Raw genomic sequence first — 25,639 nt, forward strand, 5'->3', positions numbered from 1 at the left:
TTATATAGAGATTAGGACAATATTTTTGGCTCTTAACAAGGATAACTTCAATATTTGTACTAAAGATATATATCCTGAAGAACTGTCTTTGAATTAAGCACTTGTCAATATCATACGTATGGTGTTTGCATATCACAATTGGTTCGATTAGCTCGTATTTGTAACAATGTTTCGGATTATAATGAAAATAATCTTTATAATCGAGATATTACTACATCAAGGTTTTTGATATCTCAAGCTCGTAAAAACATTAACAAAACTTTTCAATCTTCTCAAGGAACTCTTAAATGCAGATGTATTTGTAAAGGATTAATATGTGCGGGTATTTCTCACTCTTTGTTTTTCGGTAAAATTATACACAAAGCACGGAAAGCTCGAAACTCACCAAATAAGTTGACTAAACCGTTAAATAGGCTCATTTGTAAGAGATTTGATTATGATATTGTTGTCAAATCGTTAAAGAAAGCGTACTTCTGTATTATTAATAATTCAGTCATAGGGTCTTTTTTTTGGCTTGACATAGGTTGTTTCCTTTTTGTATGACTTATGATGTACCGTGATTCTAAGCCCCGCATTGGAGGAATTTCACATAAGATGGGATTTTTTGTAGGTTTAAATTGGTCCTTAGTTTGTATATTTGTGTAATTTATATTTAGTTTCTTTATTTCTGTTGTAACAAGGGACTCATACTGCAAATTGACATAAGTATAATAAAAATATATAATAAGCACTGAAATGAAACTAAATACAACCAAAACCAAACCAAAAAAGGAAACAGCAAAATGGAAACCCAATCCTTCCAAAATAAACAAAAACAACACACATATACTCATACAAATACTCACACATATACTCACAAATATACTCATATAAATACTCACACATATACTCATGCAACTACGTATATACTCACACATATACATGTAAGGATGTAAGATGTTGTTCTCTTTTCAATCATTTGTGCTAAACTTAAGGTCATTTAGACGTATGAATGATAATTAGAAGTGTGAGTTTGGATAAAGATATATATTGATTTGACATTCTATTTCTTTAGTGGTTGACACAAAGCGAGTTTTTTACACCACGTTAATGTGCTTTCGGAATAAACGTTTGAGTTAATGTAATCAGAAATAACACACATATAGAAATGTATTATGCTTCTTTTATTTTAGATAAAAAAAGAGAAGGCTGATTAAGGGCCAAAATACATTAGAAATTTAATCATCAAGTGTTATAGGTGTTGATTCATTACCATCATTCGTCCATTTTCGTCATCGATACCAGTTCTCCAACGACATTAGAAAAAAAAATTCACAAACAAAACAAAACTATTAAAAATTGAAACAAAATAAAACAACATAAAAAAGAAAACATTAGAAACAAAGCAAACGAAGACATCAACAACGAAATACGAAGATGTACAAATACATCTATACAAATCTTTAAAAAAACTAGTAAGAGTACCTTCCCTGTGATCAAAGTCTCAAACATGTGTAACGTAGTTTTCTTCAGAAATGTATTCATTGCCGTTATCTTCTGTTTCAATCGCCCTGAAATTACAAAATTGGGAAACCAGAAAAGGTAACTTGTTCCTCTCACGCATTCATATGTATATTTTTATTGTTGTAAACATATGTGTAGCGTTTGATCTCTCAGCATATAAACATTTTTTGGGTTTTGAACCTTTAAGATCAAAGTATCTTATGCCACCGGTTCATGCATAGAACTCCCCTACTATATCTGAACTCTATACAAAAATATAGTCCAAATAATTTTCCTCTTATATCATTCAGAACATCTTTTATAATCTGTAAACATATTTCTGGTAATTATTCAGTTCAATAATATCATATTATTTCTGTAAATAAAATTAAAATTTGAATGAATTGAAGATTTGAGGAACCCCTTTTTATCCTTGAAAGATGTTAATAAATGTGCATTTATGGAATTTAGTTTTTGCAGTAATGTCAAGAAGTATTAAGTGTGCTAAGCATGTTTCATTTTAAGACATTAATCAGTAATAAACCTCATCCTATCATTAATATTTTTGAATAATAAACAGGAAGTGAGGAGCAGTTATTTTAACCGAGTAATATTTGCGGAAAATTCAAATTGATGAAAACTGTCTAGTTTTGAAAATCTTAAATTGATCAAGAACATTTTTTTCAGCTGAAATTGTTCTATTTGAGTATAATTACAGAGTAGGATAATACTCTGTTGAAATACTTTTGAATATAATTGCAAATTAACTTTTGGACAGATTTCAAAATTGTAAACAGATGGAACTGAACAGAATGTGTACATATGTGTGAAGTTGGATAATATTTAACTATTACAGTTTGTATTTCTGAAATTAGTAGTATTGATTGAAATTCATTTTAAACATATTAGAAAAGCAGTTCTAAATAATTATTGTGTTATTTTACATCATGCAATCCTTGAGGTTTTGTTCATGCTACAATTTTCACAAAAATAAAAAAAAACCCAATGCTAAAAGCACTTTGGTTACACTTCTCTCACAATCATACTTGGATAGCTACATTAATATAATCTACTGACATAAATGTGTGCCCACACTGAGTCACATAATGGCTAATAAGGTCGCATATTTTCATATCAATCATAATAGTGATGCATTAGCTGATTTCTGGTCTGGTATTTTTTTTCATGAAAATCGTCGAGTTGTGTTCAGTGTACAAACACGTACATGTACATACATACGTATATTTCCTAGGACTTTAATTGTAAACTTTAATATATACCCCAAGATGCAAAACTCAACCATTTCAATTAAAGATACACATATCATTATGTTTATGATAAATGTTCATGAGGATGAACAGTATGTACCTTTAGTCAATGAAACCCATTATGCCAACTATAACAAGCATTTAAGAGGGTGTCCATGAAAAGAACAGAGAGTGGGTTGCCTATGACAAAGTTTGTTTTCATTAATTACATATCGCATATGCATCTTTTCTTTAAGTTGGGTGTCGGATTTTGATTATCTGCAAAGGTTAAAGAGAAATAAATTACATAGAATTGAAAAAGGGAGATAAAACTCTCATCTTGTGCAAAATTTGGCTGCTTTCTTAGGGAAATATAAAATCATTTTGTGATCCACCCATAGCCGATTAAAAAAGTTGTACTTTTGTACTATATGAAATAAAAAATATACCCGGTTTCACCCATAACATAGGGTCTGTCTTAATTTTACATGAACGTCCTTAAGGAGGTAGACCTAGGATAAGAGACATAACACTTGAAATCAGTGATACGTTTGTATCATAGTCAATTTCACCAAAGCCTATCAAGCTTTCATTTGAAACAGAATAAAATAAGTCCAAGTTAATTAAATGCTTTAATGAAATTGATGCAAAATGCTGAATACAAACGTTCCAATAATTTGTAAGAGTTGTGTCCCTTACCCTGGGTCAACCTCCTTACATGGTATTACATGATTAGAAATTATCTGAACCTCCGGTGATGAAGGAAGACGAGCAGATAAAAATCTATATCTTATTCTTATACAAGCCGATTCCAAAGTCTGTTCTCCTAACGCAACATAAAAGAAAAATGTCCTAATTGCGAACATTATTATTACTCAAGTGTTGTAGGTCAAGTTCATATACAAAGTGGATACCTAAGTCCTTATAAAAAGTATATCTAATGTCAAAATAACAGAGGCATAATAGCATTCTTGATAATATTTCTCTTAAAGATGTGTTATGTTTCATCGGTAAAAATACTAAATAAACACTATCTTAATTACTTAAATATCAGTCTCTGTAAGAATCAGGCAGTGGGCGGGACATAGTATGTAAAAATACCACTATTTTGAATGTTATTTGCACCATCAGAATCAAGGAAACAGACAGAATTTTCCATATCATGTCGGCTAAATGAGTTATAATTTCATTGAAATGCACTGAAAATGAAAATTTCAAGGGCAGATAACTCTGTCGAAAAGTCATTTATCTAAAATTCTATTAAAAAATTACTGAGCAAATCCAGTGATGCAGAGATCATATAATGGTCTTTTCAAATAGAAAAAAGCATCCTTGAGTGATATTTTATTGTCAGATCTGTAAGATTTTGACATATATGTTTCTGATTTTTTCCCAGTTTGCCCGATTCTTACAATAAAACCTTACACTTAACGGCTACTTCCATGTTCGTTGATAGGAATTTTTAATTCATACAGACAAAAAGTCAAGTTACTTCCTTGATCAGAAGAATAAATATCTTGATCTCTATATTAGACAAAACTGGGCTTTGGTGTATACTATAATACATGTAATACCTTGTTAATTCATGCTGAACATATGAAGCATCTTTAACAGCCTGAAATATAAGAAAAGAAACCAAGGGAACCATGATTCTGGCGGTAATCAAAAGATTGTTATCCCAGGACAAAGACCAGACACGGAAAACAGACATCCACAACAAAGAACATTAAATAACCAAAAAAATACATACAAAGTAAGAAAAGTAAACGAGTAAATGTTTCTTAAATGACGCAAGAGATATTTCGTGATTTAAAGAGGTAGACCTAGGGTATGAGACATGACTCATGAAATCAGTGATATGTTTGTATTATATTCAATTTCACCAAAGCCTCTCAAGCTTTTGTTTGAAGCAGAATAAAATTAATCCAAGTTAATTAGATGCTTAAATAAGATTGATGTAAAATGCTGAAAACAAACGTTTGAATGATTTTTAAAAGTTGTGTCCCTTACCCTAGGTCTGCCTCCTTAAAACCACATTACGAATTAGATATTATAACAACAACGAAGCAAGGAGTAAAGTGGTTATAATCAATCCACTAACGCGGTGTATGGCTGACAAAAGCTAACCGTGTAGAATGGAAAACAAAACGATGTTATTACTCTAGCAAATGAAAATATGCAGTTTAATCTTCGTCGCTTCACTACAATGCATTGTCACCATTACTAAATTAAAGTTATTATTCATCATCGTGAAATGCATATAACGATTAGAAAATACTAAACATTTTGTGTTTCCCCCTTTAATCAATATTAATAATAAGAAATCGACCAATTTTGAAATTCAAACAGTAGTACATGTACAATAAGTACACACATTGGTTATACATATTTATGCATGAGAAAAAGGAACGTATGAATTGACTAAAAGAGAAAAAGTTAATAAATCTAACGAATATGCATACAGCATCATTAGCCAATTGTTTTGATGTCATGTTTATTTTATTTTATCTTCATTAAGGACGATGAATGGCGAATCTTGTTTTTCATAAAAAAGGACCAAAAACTGTGTTTTACAGCTAAATCTATACTACTTGGTTGGTACTATTTTACATTTTCATTTGTTGATTCTAAATAAAATTATAAAGAGTCAAAAATGTGTCTCAAAGATATATCCATTTATATAATGTCTTGAAATTGTTTACTGATCTGATCTAGGCTCAACTTCTATTTGGAGCGAACATAATGCCATAAAAATATAGTTATCTAGGGAATACTCAGTAAGCCGTCATTTAATCCCCCGAATCGGTTATAGTATATATATAACGTAAGACTAATATAACTTAAAATTAAATGAATCGTATCTGTATAAAATGTTTTGAAATACACAAATAAGTTTCATAGTAAAAAAATCAAATTAAGATTTTTTACTTAATTTATTTTGTAGTATATGTAATTGATAGACAAAGATTGCAGTATCACGAGTACATACACTGATAGACAAAGATTGCAGTATCATGAGTACATACACTGATAGACAAAGATTAAGTACGTGGGCGGAGACAACCTCGTACACTCAAACTCATTAACCAAAATATGATTTTCAGGTACCCATATACGTCACATTTATGAATCATTTTGTCGCCAGAAATTAAGATGAAGAATATTTGTATTTTTTAGGTCACTTTTTATATCTGGTTGTGGCAAAAATCTATTTTTCTATTTTTTTCCTTCTAACTTCTCCTTTTTTCAAAAAGAAGTAAACTGAAATATAAAGATATCACCAGACAACCGGATATCTCACTTTCCAATGGTACAAGAGATACACAAAACAAAAACAAAACAAAACAAAACAAAACAAAAACAAATTAAAAAAAACTGCGGTACCATTTAGGGTGTTTTGGAAAATATATATATATTACCCCCATCTGAAAAATCGCTTAAGGAGGTAAAACTAAGGTAAAGGACACAACGTTTGTATTCATCATTTATATCATTCTCATGTAGTGACCAAAGTAACTTTGATTGATTTCATTCTGTTTCAAATGGAAGCTGGTGAGGCTTTTGTGAAATTTCAAGAATTATGCCCTTAACCTAGGTCTACCTCCTTAAATTAACGTAATTTTAAATGTCAAAACCCCTAGAGTTTCACAATTGATACTTTTGGGTCCTTTTGATAACTTGTGGCGATTTTCATAGAAAACTGGATACAGTATCATTCAAAATTCTCACTCACATCATACCGATATATACTCTCTCTCTCTCCCTCTCTCTCTCTCTCTATATATATATATATATTATACAATCATATTGTCTAGCATAGATGCCTAATTACTTTGTTGTAATATCTCAAAAGACGACAAAATATCAAAAGAGGTCTGAATAACAGATCATCACCCATTTTAGTAAAAAAAAAAAAAAAAAAAAAAACATTTTCGGTTGATAGAAAACTTATTTAATTTAAATACAAAAACCGTTCTTACAACCGAATTTCAGAAAAGATAATTTCACTGATGTTTTAAACAACAACATAGAGATCGTAATCATTGTAGTTATTCACAGAACATTTTTTTTTGATTCTGAATAAACAAAATATACTTTTCCATGACAAATCATTGTTATAATGGAGTAGCCGTTGTATTTCTTCACCTATGCGACACATATGTATGTAAATCATTCATCACATGTAAAAAACTTGAACCGAACAGGATATCATTATAATTGGTCGCACATGCAATCATACACCATAACGATTCACGAGTTCATGATGATGACCTAAAACCTCTGTAGTGATGACTTCAATCTTGTAGCAACATAACCGTGTTTCAGAAGCCTATTTGTTAGAATTCTAGAGGATACAAAAAGTATGACTAGTTTCGGCAAAGTCTGGCATAACGCATGAGTTGTGATACTCCATACGCAGGTGCTGAAAGGATGTGGCCACAGATGAAAGGAAAGTTGACAATTCTGAATAAAAAGTCATCACGTTTGTCGTAAAGTTTGGACCATAGTTTTCCTATACCATCGATTTCTAAGTGTAGGTCATGATATGAGGCTGACTTCACAGCTGTGTCTGTAGTATCCTTTATCTCAAGTTCTTTGGGGGGTAGATGCGACGTATCAAATCCCCAAAATTAGGATTGTTTAAAGACAATTCGTCATCTATATAGCGGAAAGTGAGATTAAAGGATCTAGCTAAACGATATTATTTCTTTGGGATCAGGTCAGTTATAAAGTCAGATATCTTGAAATATTGATATCCTGAAAATTCCTCTTTTTGTTATTTTATAATCACGGTAATCAGAAATCAGAGACTATAGCTTCTGTCCTGGGGAAAGTGGTTTCTTCATCGTACATGTATAAATGCACAAGGGGTACATTTGAATTATGCACAGTTTATGTATGCTATAAACGTTCATTTTCTTTCATATTGGTACAGATTGTAGTGGGGCAAGGATACCATTCTGTCGAGTAAATGTCCATAAATCATGTAAATAGGTTTAATAAAGTATAACTTCGGTTCATTAAAAAGCTAAGATATTTTAATTTATTTGGGGAAAATGCCTATATAACAGGTGAAAAGGAAGAAAATATAAAATTCCGAAAAATTTCTTTTTTTGTGAAACAATCATTATTGTTACATTGAATTCAAAACAATAAGCTCTTAAAATGAGTAAATAAATTGAATACATCGATAATTAAAACAATAGTTTCCAACATGTCTTATCAACAGAGATTCTATGCTAAAATTTAATATTTTCTTCCATGTTGAGGTATTTTTTTGCGGAGTAGGGTGCCAATTTCCCCCTCTATCGGACTAGAAAAAAGTTCAAATATTTATTACTTAGGCTAATCTGTAAGCTTAGATACTGTAAACTTGTATTAAAACATACAAAAGCTTCTAGGGGTAGGGTATTATTATCATAACAATAATTATCATAAATTATGTACTGAATGAAACCAATTTTGAGACGATTTGGTTGAGCAATGACTTAAATAGTCCAATTTAAATGACTTTTTATGGGAAATCTGGATAAATTCTGACTATGAAAATCGGCACAAATCATCAATTGTTATACTAATAAATAGACAATACACAATAAGCCATTTTATACTGCTTTATTGATACTTAGCGGGTTATGATAATGAAAAAAATGTCAATTTAAGCGATTTTTCGATGGGGTAGGGGTATATATATATATAGTTTCTTCATATGTAATTTCCTAAGAAGACAGACAAAGATTGAATAGAGTTAGGTCATACACTGTATTTACTTTTAAGCGATAACTTGTAGAAGACTCCTGAATTGGCTTGAAAAAATTCGTCCTCGTCAATGTGTCTGTTATTGCAATCTGCTTCTTCTGTTTATGCCTTTTGTCACGGCTAATCTGATAGAGAAGAAAACCAATATCAAAACACAATATCGGTATATATACTTTGCAGTAATTATAATTAAAAAAAATTAATTTGACGTGTCTTTATAAAAATAACGTCCAATGATTAATCTTACAACAAATATCGAATGGGGAAATCTGAGCAATTTGTGCAAATGGTCGTTGAATGGCAGCCATTTTGAAAATGGCCACCTAAAACAATTTCAATACTGCCAGTCAACTGAGAATATGATGTTCATCTTATGGATAGCTTTTATTTTCATTATTCTAGAAAAGCAGAGGATGCTTACCCTACCGGTGCACCTGGTCAATGCTCCTAGTTTTTCGTGGAGACAGAGTTGCTCATTTACTTGTGTTATTTTGTATGTATTATTTTAGTTACTTTATGTTCTTTGTTGTGTATGTCTGTTTTTTATGTCTGGTCTTTGTCCCTGGATTACATTCTTTTGATTTCTAAAATCATGGAATACCATGGTTCTCTTGATTACTTTTCTATAGTCGGGGAAAAAAGCATTTTGACCCCGTGTTCTATTTTCAGTAACGACTGTCATGGTTATTGACTGATGAAAAATTTTAAATGATCAGTTTGTGGAGGAAACCAAAAAACATTATGCCAACTTTAATCAGATTTTATTGCAATTGATTTCAACAAATCATTTTGAAAGGCCTGTCTTCTGATGGTGAACAATATTATTTTCCATCGGAATGTTGCTAAACTCAACGGTTTTTGAGTTATTTGCAAAACACTGTTTTTCGACTGGTATGTTCTGAAACAGCGGCCATGTTTTTTCAACAATCAAAAATCCCAAAAAAGGTCCTTTTATCAGATTAACCATTCATATTCTACATCGCCAATTATATTGAAAATCAAAATCGATACTCGCATGCCATTATTCGTTGACCAGAAAAATACATATTAGCTTGATATTGTACAAATACAGGTAAAAAAGTGAAACCTGCCTAAATCGAACACGGAATAAATCTGAAACCTATCTAATCTAGATATGGAATACAGTCTCTTATTTTTCGAAACATTTGGGCCTGTATTAACAAACAACTTTCCGAAACAAAGGTTTATAGAACAAACCTTCTCTGATCCAAGACCACTGTCTGTAGAGCTAATCGTTGAAACTGGCCGTCTATCAATGGTTAATTTCGTCTTCTTTTTAGCCTGAAAAATGACAAAATACTAACAGTTATTTATGTTTAACAATATTCGACACAGACGGACAGGCTAAAAGACGGAAATCCCAATTTAGAATTTAAAGACACTTTGTATGAAACTTCATTTTAGAAAAAAAACCGCATATATTGTAAACTGTTCCCGTAGCATATATTTGAAAATGGTAAAAATATATAAAGAATAAATTTTCACATCTTCTTAAACCTCGAGACACCAATATCAGCATGACTTGTTTTGAGAAAGAATATCACCCTTTTATCCTATATTTATAAAAAACCCAGAAAATTATGTGACGTTTGTCATTTCTGATGTAGAAAATTGTGTGACGTTTATCATTTGGGTGTAGAATGGATTGTTGCTGTACTGAAAGGGATATTATACCTCTGGATGTATGGATGATTGAGGTTCAGACTATTTCATGAAACCACATAGTTCACATTCAATTATTTTTTAATGCTTCATTAGTCGCAATCTGCGTTGCTACATGGTATATGTACATGACTATACTTATTCAATATGTGAACCCACGGCTTCATTTCTGAAATCATGTGCATTTCATTTTAAAGTACCTTTATATTATTAGAAACATCGGTCATGTTGTTTTTTCACGGATCAAAAATTCTAAGCGTCAGTTTGTGCAGAATACTCGAAGGAACCATCATACAAATTTTCAATGAATTCAGATTTCCAAACAAAAGTTGACCACGGATAGATCTCATGTTATACACTTTTGTTTTATGTCAGCATTTGGCAAAGAAAGCGCTTTGAATTATAAGCGAAAATGCTGTCTGACTTTGTTCCTTTTTCAGTAATAGTGGCCATGTTTGTTCACGGAAAAAATTAAAGTAGGATATCATCAAAAACAATCATTTTAACTTTCATTGAGTTATGTCACGAATATTCTGAGGAGAAAAGTTTTGAAAGTAATATAATAAAAAAGCATAAAAAATGGACAATAACCCATGTCCAAATTTGGTAAACAAATAAAGCTTTTGACGCTTTATTCGAAAAAATACTGTTTGACCCTATGTAATTTTATTAGAAACATCGGCACCTTTTTTTCACGGATCAAAAATTCAAACATATGTTGTAGTGCCAGTAGACAAAGCCCAAAACAAAATTGCTTTTGTCTACAAAGCATATTACATCCAATGTATATTATCAGAGATAAACGTAGAAAACAATAGCAGAAAAAAAGACCTATACTGCTACCACACTTTCCAAAGAAAAGAAAGTGGAACACCATAAATCTGTGTTAACCTGTTTTATCTCTCTACAAAAGACGATGATTGTGATCTACCATCTATGTACTGGATTCCTAAAAAACACATACAACGCTACACAGCTGGATCTGCACAATGTACAGCTAAACCTCCTTCAAAACTTTCACCTTCTATACTCACAGCTGTCAATGAGGGTCTCCAGTCCTACTACGACACTTGTTAATTCCGTAGTGGTATTAATTCAATGCGGATCCTATAAAATTAGAAAGATCTTCATGAAACCCTTATTTCAAGATCATAATCAGAATACAATAGCATTAAAATCAGTGATTATTCAACTATTTGTACTTCTATGTACCATTACAGGTTAAAAACCCGACTCAAAAACATTATACATCGTTGTTACCCCAAAAAGACGGTACACCTAGATACAAATATAAAGGTTTTGATAGAGATTCCTCATCCTTTGTAAAAACTTAGTCCAAATCATTTTCCAAAATATACTGAAGAAGACGTTTTTAAAGTACTGAAATTTTGTGTGTGTTGGACGTATTTTTTTTCAACAAACGCTTGGTATTCCAATGGGAAAAATTGTGCTCCTCTACTTGCTGACCTATGCCTTCGCTCTTATGATGCTGACTTTATAGCTGATCTTATCCAAAAGAAGAATTCCTTTTCAGTTTCTGTTATATAGATGATGTGTTATTGTTAAACAATCCTAGATTCAAGGATTTGATATGTCGCATTTACCTCAAATAACTTCAGATAAAGGATACTACAGACACTGTGAAGTCCGTATCGTATCTTGACCTACACTTAGAGATCGATTGTAACAGAAAACTATTGACCAAACTTTACGACAAACACGATGACGTTTTATTCCATATTGTCAACTTTCATTTCATCTGTGGCAACATCCTTTCAGCACCTGCGTATGGAGTTTCATATAACAACTCGTTATACGTTTTGCCAGAGCTTGCCGTAACTACGTAGACTTTTTGTATCGCGCAAAGCATCTTACAATTAGGCTTCTGGAACAGGGTTATGTTGCTAAAAGATTGAAGTCATCACTACAGAAGTTTACAGTTATCATTATGAAGTCGTGGACCGTTACGGTGTAACCATCTTGACCATGACAACTGATTAATTCAAGGTATCATATAGGGTTAAAAAGTCTTCAAACAAAGAAGTTTAATAAACCGAAATATAAAACGGCTAAATTTTGTATCATTTTTTTTAGGAAAATCATTCTACTTTCAAATAAGAAATTGTCGTACAAACGTATTGTGGTCACAACTTGTAAAAGTTTTGCGTTTTGTGAGGGCGCTGTGTTTACGTTTACAAATACAGGCTGTTATAAAGTCAATTTTGATTATAAAAATATGAAAATAAAGTGTTAATGATCTAAGTGTGATTCAAAGTAAGCATTAAGGATTACACGAGGCTGTAATTTTAGAGTAAATAGTGACATGCAGAAAAATATTGACGTAGTTTTTGCAAACTATATGTGATAATTTTTAGCAATTTTCATCAATTTTATGAAACTCGCAGTTTTTAGTGGAGTCCGACTTGCTCATTTACTTTTGTTATTTCATGCTGTTTGTTATGTGTGTCTGTTTTTCATGTCTGGTCTTTTTCTCTGGATTACATTCTTTTGAATTTCTCTAGAATCTTGGTTCTCTTGATTGTGCAAGATACCATAACGAAGAATCATACCATATTTTGTTGAAGTCTAGTAGTTTCTGAGAAGATGAAGATTTTTGAATGTAATATAACAAAGCAAAAAATGTGTCCAAAAAAGGCAAAGCTCCAAATGGGTCATCAAAAATCAAACGGTTATTCTGTGCAGAACCAACACCTCAACTTTTATTGTCTCGTAGTTTCTGAGAAGTAACACAATTTGAAAAAAGCAAAACCACGTCCAAAAAGGTCAATATCTCGAAATGGGTCATCAGATTTTCACAACATTTTGCCACGGATAGATCTCATCAAATTTGTCCTACATTATTGAAATTCTACCGACAGTTTGAGAAAATTTCTCGCTCATCGAGAAATTTATTATAAATGTAAAACGCGCAAAAAAAAAGGATATGGCAAAATAAATTTTACATTGCATGGATAAGTGAGATGCTCAATAGAGAAAATAATGATATTATAAACATGCGGAATTAAAATAGTCAAATGTTTTCACGTTCAAATATGACATAAAAGTGTCAAAATTGTCAAAATTTGTTCAAGCGTAAAAGTTCATTTTAATTTTCAGGGTTATCATAAAGTTTTCATTACCGAAGTCTTTTTACATACAAGATTAGCAATAATAAATAAGTGAAAAATAGCTACGCTTAAAAGGAAAAAAGAACTACATACAAATAAAATGTAAATAAAACGTAAAGAAATGATAAAAAAATATGGGCCCAAATTTTAGGCCTTATGGCCTTCGTCTGGGGCAACAAGTATTATGGAGAAAACTGACGACTGCCTACCAATACCACTGAGGCAAGGTGCCCTTCAAAGTTGATATTGATCATTATTAGTACTGCGGACGGCTAAGGATTTTTCGAACTTTAATGGGCCTAGAAGGTATACGGCTATATCATATGTTAATGGAAAGTTAAATAATTGTAGTTGAATATCATTCTTTTCTAACTGAAGTTTTCTGCTTTTTTGCATTAATTAGAGGAGTGGTCAAAGATCAATCGACCCCAATACACTTTGATAAGTGATTGAAGTGAAATCGAAGGTATCGAAAACAAGTAACATGTAAACATCATATGTATAGAATTTCAAAAATGTAATAAAGAACTTTTTCCGACAAAAGTTGACTATTTAATCACCGAACAAAAATGCCCGTAAAATTGGTTGCGTTTTAGTGCATTTTAAACGATTAAAAGATAATAAGACACTGTAGAATATTACAATGTATATCTAAGTATTCTTTACTGAATAACAAATAAAATTAACACAACGTTCTCGAGTCGATCTGCAACAAGAGCTTTGAAAAAATGAATTTGAAGTTGCAAATTTTCACATATTTAAACGAAAGCACTTTTTGATACCTGTCCGCAGCACTATATGAAAATGCGTCACGTTCGAGTAAAAAGTCATTGAAAACTGGGTTATGGTGATTAAATAATTCGGATTTTGACATTCATTTCAATGAGGTGGACAGTCCCAGTAAAGCTGGTGATATGCTAATCCTGAAATTCGTTGCTTTTTGCCTTAACATTTTTTTTTCAAAAGAACAGTTACTTTCATGCCATCAACACCGCCTTCCGAAAATGTTCATCGACTGGACAATCCTTTCCGTTGGTGACGCCTTGTGCTCTACAAAACGATCACCCAACGTTAGATAGGTCTCGCGCGCGTAGACAATTTTACAGCGTTTGCAATCCACAGCGTAAACGACGTTTTATGAGGTACAGATGAAACCATCTTTTAACTTAAAGACGTTTGCTGGCCCCATTACCTCGTCAGTTTCCCAAGTAAAAGGGTATCTCGAACAGTGAAGTCGCTTACAGTGCCGTGTGCCTTTGTTACTGGCAGGGGGAAGTTTAGTGGCAGTCTTGAAAGAACGCATAACAAGGTGTTGTACCCCCTTATCAATAGGCTGAAATCTCTTAACTCTGGAAACTGATGTAATCGCTTGATCCAGAGCTTTGTTCGGACAGCCTCTCTTGCCAAAAAAAAAAACCCCAAAAAACAAAAAACAAAAAACCAAAAAAAAATTCGTCGTGTCACATTAAGCCCTGAAATCTTAGTTTTCGCTGCAAACACGCCGTAGTCTCAGAAATTGTGATTTGGGAATGGCATTTTTGAATGACTGAGGATGACAGGACTAAAAAATTTAAGTAATAATGTGCATCTATGAGATGACTGAAGTTGAAATTTTACAATGTTGGATTTCACAATTAATGTCAAGGAACGAAAGGCTCTCATGGGTGACAAAATTCATGAAAGATATCAAATCATGTTCTTTATCGGAGGAAACCCCAAAGGCATCGTCTATGTATCTTTTGTAAAGATTTGGTACGGGGCCTATGTACACAGAGAACATTTTTTCCTCCAAGTAGCCAACAAAACTAAGCAAAGCTGGTTCCCATTTAAGCTCCCACTGCCACCCCACTTGACTGGCTATATTGCTTGCCATCGAAATGATTGGCAATGAGTTTGAAGACAAGTTTGGCAAGCCTTAAGAAGGCTTAGTTTTGACATGAGGATTGGTCTTCTATCAAGGAAATGCATCAAACCAATAATACCATCATTATATGGGATGCTTGTATACTGGGCTGTCACATCCATAGTGGAAAGTTTGAAATCTGAACTCTTAGGCTAAAAAAATCTAGAATATTGAGGTCATGAGTAGTGTCTTTGATATATGTAGGTAGATTGTACAAGATGGGCATGGAAATGTGAAGAAAACTTGAAATGTATTCAGTAGGACAGCTTCTGGCTGAGACAATTGGTCTTTATATATCTTGGGAAGCACATAAAGCGTATATTCTGGGTTGAGTTACAACCATACTGAGGGCTTCTTTTTGGAGATCCTGATTATATTTTAATGTTGAAATGAATTCCGTTATTATTTGCCGATTGTCTTCTGTCTTATCATCCTGGAGCTTTTTTTGAAAATTTGGAATCTGAAAGTTGAAAATCCCCCCAGAGCAGAGACATAGCATTAAGAATCCCAGGCACCTACAGCTCCACCTTTGTCCTCAGCTTTGATGACAATGTCTGTACGCGATTTGAGATGACAATGGGCGGACTGTTTACATACAGTCCACTAAGTTTTTATTTAATATACAATAAGGTGCCTACCACACTACATGCAATGTCTCCTATTTCTCCGTCTTCACTATCCTCATCTTCTTTTTCAAGATCATATTCCTGAATGTATAAAAGTAAAAATACACTTCATTCATTTTCAATATCATTCTAGGTAATGTTACATTGTTTTAGCGACAACTTATAAATAAAATGCTAAACGTATGAGGATTAATTATTTCTACATTAAAACATTCACGTTGTAAAAGAAAAAAAAGACAGATGATTCTGAAAACTATGCATTATATTGATGTACCGGAATTAAATGCTAATCTGTGTTCCGGATAAAAATAAATAGAGAACTAGACATATTAGCCCCATTTTCACATGAAAGTGTGATAATTTATATTGATATAAACTTCATTTTTACTTTTTCCCCAGGTCTTGAATACAATTTTACATCGGATCGCACTTATTGGTTTTTTTTTCAGATGATAAGATAAGTTACATGCTCTCAGGTTATACTTACAACTAAATTGAAACAATAGGCCAACATGCACTGCATTTCGAAAGTGAAGGTCTCCGTTTTCTTTTTTAACAGTATTTTGTCAAACCGCGCAACGATCTCACAAATATCCGTAAAATGCAAGTTCATTTCTTTGTCATCCACAAAGGCGCTACTCCTGTGGAAAACCCTTTTTTTCATAGATAACATTCTATTTATATCACCTAACATGTTGTTTTCGTCCATTGAGTGTTCTGATACCAAGTCTTCTTTTGGCAAAGTGAATAGCTGATAGTATTCAAATAATTGTTCTAAATCAAGTTCATTGAGTATCTCGAGTATTTCTGTCGATTGTACTGACGGTGATAGCTGTTTATGACATTCCCAAAACCGGGTTTCGTTTATGTAATTGAAAATCCATTCACGCAAAATTTTAGGAAAAATATCCAAAACAACATATGTGAGAAAACCTATTTCATCAAGTGAGAATTTTGGAGGAGAATAGTAAAGTTCTTCATGTTCGATATCTTCGGTATTGCTATGTTCTGGACTATCCGCTTCGTAAAGATCTATAATAAATCAATTACATTGAATCAGACATGAATATGCTATCGCAAAAACTCTTAGTAAAGTTTTGCCAATTAAATTCTGTTCAAGAAAATACATACATGCATATGCAGCCAACCTGTGCTTTAGAAAATGCATTGCATGTCTGAAAATTGCAGGTATGTCTACATACAAAGACATTGGCATAAACCTATTCTTTTTCAGATCAGATGGAAATTGCACAAGTATTATTCAAACGTATAACATTTAATTGACACTTACTGGCAAAACGTTCTGCTATGAAAACAACTGAAATTTGAAGAAAAGATATTCTACTCTATTTAATACCATAAGATTTTAACGATTTTGAATTTTTCATTCTTAGTATTGCAAACATGTAAGTGAGCAAGTAATTTCAACCATTTAAATGATACCTTTATTCTCACTCCGTATATTTATACTGATTGTCTCGGGAACCAAAGTATCAATATCACCCGCATGAACGATTCTATCAAGCAGCTTCCTGAATGCTGTTTCAAGATTATGTTGGTTTTCAAATACTTTTACAGATGCTTTCAAATGAAGTATTATGCATTTTGCCATTGAGTCACAAATCTGGAAATCATCATTTTTTAAATCGCCATTTTCTGCGAGTTGATTAAGATTTTCGCTGATCGTTGACGTATTCCAGCTAGGTGGGAGGTTTCCTATTTCTGCTACTAGTTCCATTTCATCGGCTTCTCCTTCCGCTATCAATGTAAAGTTTGAAACGTAGCATTCATTGAAACAAACATTTTCTATTCACACAATATCACTTGAAGAATTTATGTTTTAAATTTGTTTGTATGCATGAGGTTTATTAATTACAAAATACTAAGCGGTCAGAATTGGTTTCATTATATAAATGTAGGCTCTGTGACATTCATAAAGAGATTTGATTAACTGAAAGAAAATCTCAAGCAATTAGTGCTACCCTCAAAATGCCAAAGGTCAAATACAAAATGTTTATGGAACAGTTAGTAATACAAACCCTGTAAAATAGATAAATTTAATTTTCGAAAATGTAAAAAAGATGAAGCATCTATATCAATAATCTTTTCGTATGAATGTACTTACAAATGTTGTGGCATTTGCATTTGGCTCTTAGATGTTCTCTCTCTACTATAAACTCTGTTCAAATTAAAACATGTTTGGTGAGAATACGTCTTTGCTTTTTTTGTTTTGTGGGACTGCACGGATGAAATGTATTATCATTTATGCCCATCTGTCTGCTCTTAGGAGATAATATACATAATATAAATTTAAATAGTTTCAAGTGTGTTTCGATGTCATTTACAGAGATATCATCCTTATTTTTTGAATTTTGTATAGTACATTCTTTATAATTAATATCTACCATGAACAGGGGTATATGAAAAGCCACATGCTTTTTTTGTTTACTATAACATTTAAAACAAAATACCAAAAATAAAATGCTACGCATGGCGGAGCTTGATATGAAATCAGCTGTCAACCATGAACATTTGGGGCAAATACAGACACAACACTCAAGCTTGATAGAGTTCAGAGTTTTGATTGTGATTAAATGTATACACTGAATCTGACCCGATTTCCATAACTATAAATTAAACAAGTGATTGCATGCTTTGTCGTTCAAAGAATACCCCCACCCAACCCGGAAAGAGAGACACTGAGGCGATCGTTACATAGGAAGGAGATGAACGAGGAACCTAATTACTGGAGAAATGGTATAAGTAATCATGCCAAAGCAATATATCAAATATTTAAGCATTCTTTCATATAGAAGCAGGAAAATATATAGAGAAAATTGCCATTATGTACAGCCTGGAAATGACAAAGTCAATCGATAACCAGAAAGTAGAGGAGTGAAGATCTAGAAATGGCGAGACACGATACAAGTCACTATGCAATATCAATATACCAAACATCTAAGGTTTCCCTCCAATAGAAGCTGAGAAACCTGTTACAAAAATCGTTAGTTACTCCGCTAGTTGTATAAATTGGAAAAAATCATTTAATTTCTCACAGAATAATAAAAAAAAATAATTATAAATAGTGTAATTCACTTACAGTTTAATGAACCATATTTACAAAAGATAGATTGGCAGTTAGTATGCAAGAATACAGAGTAACGCCTAAGAATAAGACAATTTAAGTGTTGTGTGATTCCAGTATTTTTACCTTATCTCAAAGACAAATATAATAATATAATTAAGTGTCAGTCTCAGTAAGAATCAGGCAGTGGGTGGAAAACCCTATAATTTTGATAGTGTAATTTTACTATATGCACAATCAGAACCAAGGAAAATAGAGCTAATTTTCCATATCATGCTGGACCATTGCGTTATAATTTCATCGAAATGCACTAAAAAATTCATGGGGAGAAAGCCTCATTTTTCTAACATTTCTGAGCAAAGCCAGTGATGCAGAGATAAAATAATGGTCTTTTCAAATAGAGAAATTATTTTTGGTATTATATGAGTGATATAATATTGTCAGATCAGTGGGGATTTGACATGTGTATTTCTGATTTTTCCACATTTTGCCTGATTCGTACGAACACTTACACTCCAAAACAGTTCATGTCATAACCCCAAAAATCTATCTAAGCCTTCATTGGGTAGTATGGCCCCTTCTTCTCCAATATAAAAGAGATCCATTCACTTGAGGTCAAGTTATTGTCAACATAATATCAAGAAAATGATTGTTCTTGGTCCCTTCTTAGCCTCTAGTTCCTTAACAGTCAAAAGTCATAACCAACCAAAATTCAATTACATTCTTCCCTTTGTGGTATGGCACCTACTGGTGATCTACATACATAAATTGATACTCAAGTTATTGACTGCACATCATGGAAATAATAATTTCTAAATAGTTCAGGTCATAACCCCTAAAATTAATCCCAGACTTCCTGTTGTTGATTTGCATCTTGTCGTATAATTTCATATTGAGTAGATATGAAAGTGTCTACTGACGACGACAGCGTGATACCGTTACTTAACCGCAAAACAATTTATTGTACGACCGCAAAAGCAATTTGCGGTCGTATAATAAAACTATTTAAGCTTTCCAACTATGCATTACATATTTTGCATGATTCTTAGCTGGTGAATAATACTTAACTAATGTTTGGGAGTAAACTTATCAAGAGTAATCAAGGGAACCAAGGTTATAGCGGTAATCCAAAGAATGTAATCCAGGGACAAAGACCAGACATGGAAAACAGACATACACAACAAAGAACATAAAGTAACTAAAATCATACATACAAAGTAACAAAAGCAAGTGAGCAACTCGGACTCCACTAAAAACTGGGAGCATGGACCAGGTGCACAGGTAGGGTAAGCGTCCTCTGCTTTTCTAGAAACACCCGTCGAGTTTCTCATAAAAAGTCAAGTCCGGGGTAGACAAACGAGGAAAGGAAGACCATGACCCGTTGAATAAATCAGTTTTCATGGTGCAGATGGATACACCATAACGATCCACGAGTTCATGATGACGACCATAAAACTTCTGTGGTGATGACTTCAATCTTGTAGCAACATAACCCTGTTCCAGAAGCCTATTTGTTACAATTTGTTAAAATTGTACAAGATCCTATCCATATCAGCTAATCTTTACATGTATGAGAATTCTTTACAGGACCATTATGTTTTACAAATCATATCATTTAGTAAAAAATATATATTTTTTAAATGCTAATGATATAATTTGTATTTTATAAGCAATTACCTACTAATCTTTTCATCTTACTCTTCAAGTCGTCCAATCCTGCTTTCATTTCTTCTTGTTGCTGAAACTTAATGAATTATATAGTTGAGTTTCGTCACATTTATAACAATTTTAATTATACCCGTTTAGTTCATTTTTGTAAGAATCAGGCAAAATGGAAACATCAGAAATACAATGTAAAAAATCCAATGATCTGAAAATATAATTTCACTAAAGAACGCTTTGTCAGCTTTAAAGACACTTATTTAATATCTGTTTAAGATACTCTCAAGAACATGATACACACCTTCCCAAATGCACTCTTAACCATGAAAAATCATTTAATTATTCTGTACATTTGTATGCATTATATCATACTGAAAAACCAAATCATACTCAGCAGAGGAACACTTCCTAAGGTGCCCATTTATGCAAGTTCAACACATATCAAACTTCTGTCACATCTTTTCTATCATTTTAGCTTGTGGCAACAACACCTCTGTGTAAGTTTCATGGAATTTAAAACACTACATGTAGTAAATACATGTGTACATACATATTGTCTTAATGTACATCTGTATCGTACAAGTTAACAAGCTGGTGAGCGTATGCAGTCAAAACCTTTAACATTTTTGCAAACGCAAACGCATTAAGTTAATAAATCTATTACAATAACTAAGTAAAACATCAATACAAAATATTTACATAAACACAATATTCAATAATACAGAACAAAAAACATAATTTGGCAATCTGTGGGCTACTCGTAGAAAACAAACTTATTTCAGAAAATAGTATTTGGGATAGCTCAGCAGATACATGAAAGATGTAAAAAATGAAAATACATGTGAACTCAAAAATGAAAGAAAACAAAAGCACATTGTATCTGGGGGAGCCCAGCAGATACTGTATACATTTTGTCTAATCTTAGTACCTGGGGGAGCCCGGCAGGCACGCCTACATCATAAATCTTAGTGTCCGGGGGAGCCCGGCAGACGCCACCTACAACCTTATCTTAGTACCTGAAGGGGAGCCCAGCAAGCACGCCTACATCCTTAATCTTAGTGTCTGGGGGAGCCCGGCAGACACACCTACAACCTTATCTTAGTACCTGGGGGAGCGCAGCAGGCACGCCTACATCTTAAATCTTAGTGTCTGGGGGGAACCCGACAGACATACCTTTAACCTTACCTTAATATCTTGGGGATCCCAGCAGGCACGCCTACATCTTTTATCTTAGTGTGCGGGGGAGCCCGGCAGACACGCCTACAACTTTATCTTAGTACCTGGGGGAGCCCGGCAGACACACCTACTGACGTTAATAGCTGTGGACTAGATATCTTGGGGAGCCCGGCAGATGCCAAAACTGATTTCTAACCATTGAAAAAACTGTAATGAAGTAAAGATAACCTGGGGGAGCCCAGCAGGTTAATAACATAAAAAAAAACATTTGTGCAATCTGAATTGGGGATTATAATTCCAGACAAATGGAATTGAAAACGCCAAAAGAAGTATAACGAATGCCTTCAAGAAGATTGCTCAACTGTTATGAATATGAATTGTACATTTTAATGTAGGTATTATAACCCACTATAGTCAACAAGAAACATCAGATTGAAATCTTAATTTGATATTGTGCATGTTTAATTGTGTATCTACTGAAGTCCTCATGTACCTAGTATAACAGTTTGATGACCATCGACCTTAAGTTTGAATCAAATTATCTTCGATTCCTGTAGCTAATGCAGTAGTAGCTGCCCCTATACGAAATGAAATGACCACTGTATTTGGAATCATCAATACCTTATGAACATAATGCATGTCTGAAAAAGCCAATAAACTTTTTTCTACCCAATGGTGCTCATTTACAGTCTATACAAAGAGCTGTCCATCAGTCGACTGCACCTTGTTTCTTCCTAAGTTCAATGAAATGTTTCATACATGTACATTGTACAGATTTGATACTTTCAGATTAAAAAAATGTGAAGATTTATACCCTGTCTGAAAGAATCAGTCTTTGACATTTTCAAATTCAAAACATAGTACACATGTAAGACATGTTTATATCAAAAGTCATATTGTGCATTAAAGTTCAGTCATCATGATCCATTTCACTGGTAACAGATTGCTTGATTGCCTTGGTTTAACGCCCGAGCAGCGCAGTTATATTTCAGCTATATTCAGGCGAGACACTGGTAACAGTAAATTCCCTACTTTGATTGGTGTACTGTGTGTTGGTAAGATTTTAATTGTCAGTACAGTTAAGATTTAAATATGCTCTGTTAACAGTTGTGTCTTCTTGGAGTTCTTCGGGAACCCACGAGCTAATCATGTTAGTCCTTAGCTCTGTGGTCACCGCCTGGTGTGGGCTTCCTGCAGCTGCTGACACGTGTCTGGTGCCTTTTACCTTTGAATGTTATTCGTAACAGAGTTCATGTCCTTTTTTAAAGCGTTGACGTTGGTTGGCAATTACATTATTTGCTAGCAGTCCTTTGTTTGTGCATTTATTGAATATACAATCAGATCGTTTTGAACTGATGTTTAAGTGAGTTTTATTGTAATATTTTTTCCATAGTGGCCAGACTTAAAAGGTTTTGATTACACCAGTAAGTACCTAAACCCCGTTGTATCTTTTGGAATTTATGGGCTCTGTGTGTATTGATATTATTTCGTTGTCATTTTCAATTTACTTTTATGTTGTTGGAAAATATATGGGCGACTATTTCGCTGTACCTGTGAATAATGATGTGTTAGGGACAGCTGCAGTCTGCCGTTTGTTGTGAGAGTTTCCTCGTTCTTTGAATCCCTATGGATGGCCTTGAGCTGACATGTTTCACTCCGGTGGGTTTGTCTCCTTGACAATTCATCATATCCATTCTAGTTATATGTTTAATTTTTAGTCTTTTTCTGTATCATTTCAACAGAAACTTATATTTATAAACTGAAATTGGTATCCGTACACTTGCCCACTTATACGCTTGGGCAAAAATGTTCTTTAAACCTGTTTGCCACACAGCCTGAGCTTCACTCACTTGGCCTCAACTTAATATAAACAAAATTGCGGAGAAGTCCCTTTACATACCGTTGTAGTAATAGTTTGCGAACGACATGGCAATGATCAATCGTTTAATATTTTACCCAGAGTGCTATTAATTGCATGATCATGCTGTGAGACAATATGCAAATTGGTTGTGCCTTTCATATCAACTTACTGATCTTACTATCATGGTCCCTAAATAGGAATGTTCGGATTAGAAACTAAAGAACCTTGTGGTAGCGAAATATACACGTATGCAACTCTCTTATAATGGAATTTTTGGTTTCATAAAAGTTGAATATCGCACAAAAAAATTCTCGCGTTATTTAGCGATATTTAACTTTAACGAGTCTGTTTCTTTAGGATTCCTTTGGAATATTTTCGCCTGTTAACATTTGGCATCTGTGGATGGCGAAAATTACTTCGATCGTTCGTCCAGGACGTTATCAAAAATGTCGGGAATACAAATAGAAAAGTCACACAAGATAAACTCCGACCAATCAGGTTTTATAGAAAATGTCACACAATACCACAACAACCAATCTCAATGGGGAATATTTTATATCACTAGTTCATTTCACATAGTCCATGGCGTGATATGGCAAATATTTAGCCGTTGAAGAAGTAGATAAAACGACAAAATCATGGAGAAAAATAAAAAAAAAAATTGTGGGCTTTACATTCTCCCCAGCTGGTCAACATGAGGTCGCTTGCATACCCTGAATAAATAAACTTACGTATTTTTTAAGGTCCTCGAAATATTTCGTTTTCTCTTCTTCGTTTATTACTTGAGCTTTTATATCGGACAAATGGGCTTCGACTGCCTCTTTGTAGTATACATTAATTGACATCGCTAATGAATTTACTGATGACGATAAACTTTTCCACATCTTTTCGTACTCTAAATTCATTTCTGGGCTTGCATGGTGTGATAACTTGTTTCTCAGCTCTTTTATACATTGTACGTCTTCGTTGGTCATGTTTTCTATAGCAATCAACATACATAACGTCGTAATATCTACATCATCAATTGTCAAATCACTAATGGGAATAAACCTGCATATACAGGAAACTTTCGGCAATTCTTTATTATTATTTCTCTCGCTAGATTGCTCATATCTTTGGTGGTTTACGCAAACTACTTTTCTATCTTTAATCTCTTTGTAAATCGCATCGAAAACTCGTTTATCAGTGTTCTTACTTGTTGTTTTCGTTGACTCACAGAAAACACAAAAACAACATTTTTTACAATCTAAGCATTTGTGGTAAATGTCATGTTTCTTTTCGTTTACAAATCTGAGAAAGCTTTCATAATTTGGTACAATCTTCACATTGATATAATTCCTTAAAACCTGAGATCCAATGAGTGTACATCCTTTATAAAGTTTGAAAAATTCGTCGGAGTTAGACGCCATGTTTTTTTTAAAACGAAAGAACCTGTACTGAAATTGACAGATTTTTCCTTCCTTATGTATTATTATATAACATTGGTTGAAATTTCCATATCAATTAGTCCTACAGTAGTTTTTTTGCATTGTTGAACATTTTAACTGCAAAGGTATTCACACAAATGAATGGTGGCCAACATATACAAATTTAAATCGACACGCACTAATTCGTTTTTATAAAAGGGTATGGTTACAATCAATTGTTGAATTAACGATAAGAGACTCTTATCTTAAGGTTTAGAGTTACGTATTGTCTATCAAAAAGTCGATTTATTTTCTTTGTGGAAAGTGTCTTCCACTCCAAAAAATTGATATTCTTGTTATACTACTAAATTGGTATCACTACCTAAACGATACCTTGAATCTATATTTTCTCTTAAATTTTAGTATACTTATTACATCTGGTACAAATGTAGTTACTGAGGAATTAAATGAGCTCACTGATTCATACACTACTTCTAAAGTTGATCTCTGATTATCTCTTTAGGGTATCAAGCATTAAATGTCTGGCTTCATGCACATCAAATCGTTAACTTTCTTATTACCCTTCATCTACATATGATGAAAAACCTTTGTACAAATGT

General features: G+C 33.0%; 1 protein-coding gene across 12 annotated transcripts; it reads right to left on the reverse strand.

Moving 5' to 3' along the window:
* Positions 1-1,142: 1,142 nt before the first annotated feature.
* On the reverse strand, positions 1,143-25,218 carry LOC148598210 (uncharacterized). 12 transcript variants are annotated; one of them, XR_015918670.1, is made up of 11 exons: positions 24,345-25,216; positions 20,592-20,658; positions 17,955-18,008; positions 17,273-17,587; positions 16,317-16,861; positions 15,842-15,910; positions 9,708-9,791; positions 8,501-8,614; positions 4,304-4,344; positions 2,851-3,008; positions 1,143-1,550 (listed from the first exon to the last, which is right to left on the reverse strand). XR_015918670.1 is itself a non-coding variant. In XM_088561932.1 (11 exons), exons 3-11 carry the CDS (start codon positions 20,638-20,640, stop codon positions 1,484-1,486), a joined length of 1,338 nt encoding a protein of 445 aa, XP_088418058.1. In that variant the 5' UTR covers positions 20,641-20,658; positions 21,762-21,959; positions 24,345-24,480; the 3' UTR covers positions 1,143-1,483. The 12 variants fall into 12 exon arrangements, 11 of the variants coding, with proteins under 11 accessions (XP_088418058.1, XP_088418048.1, XP_088418049.1 ...); XM_088561932.1 differs by lacking the exon at positions 2,851-3,008 and adding an exon at positions 21,762-21,959 and having other exon boundaries at positions 24,345-24,480; XM_088561922.1 differs by lacking the exon at positions 2,851-3,008 and having other exon boundaries at positions 20,592-20,652.
* Between the last annotated feature and the right edge of the window lie 421 nt (positions 25,219-25,639).

This window comes from Perna viridis, chromosome 14, assembly GCF_037379345.1.
Source record: "Perna viridis isolate PV_CMFRI_1.1 ecotype Kerala chromosome 14, ASM3737934v1, whole genome shotgun sequence".
Lineage (NCBI taxonomy): Eukaryota > Metazoa > Mollusca > Bivalvia > Mytilida > Mytilidae > Perna > Perna viridis.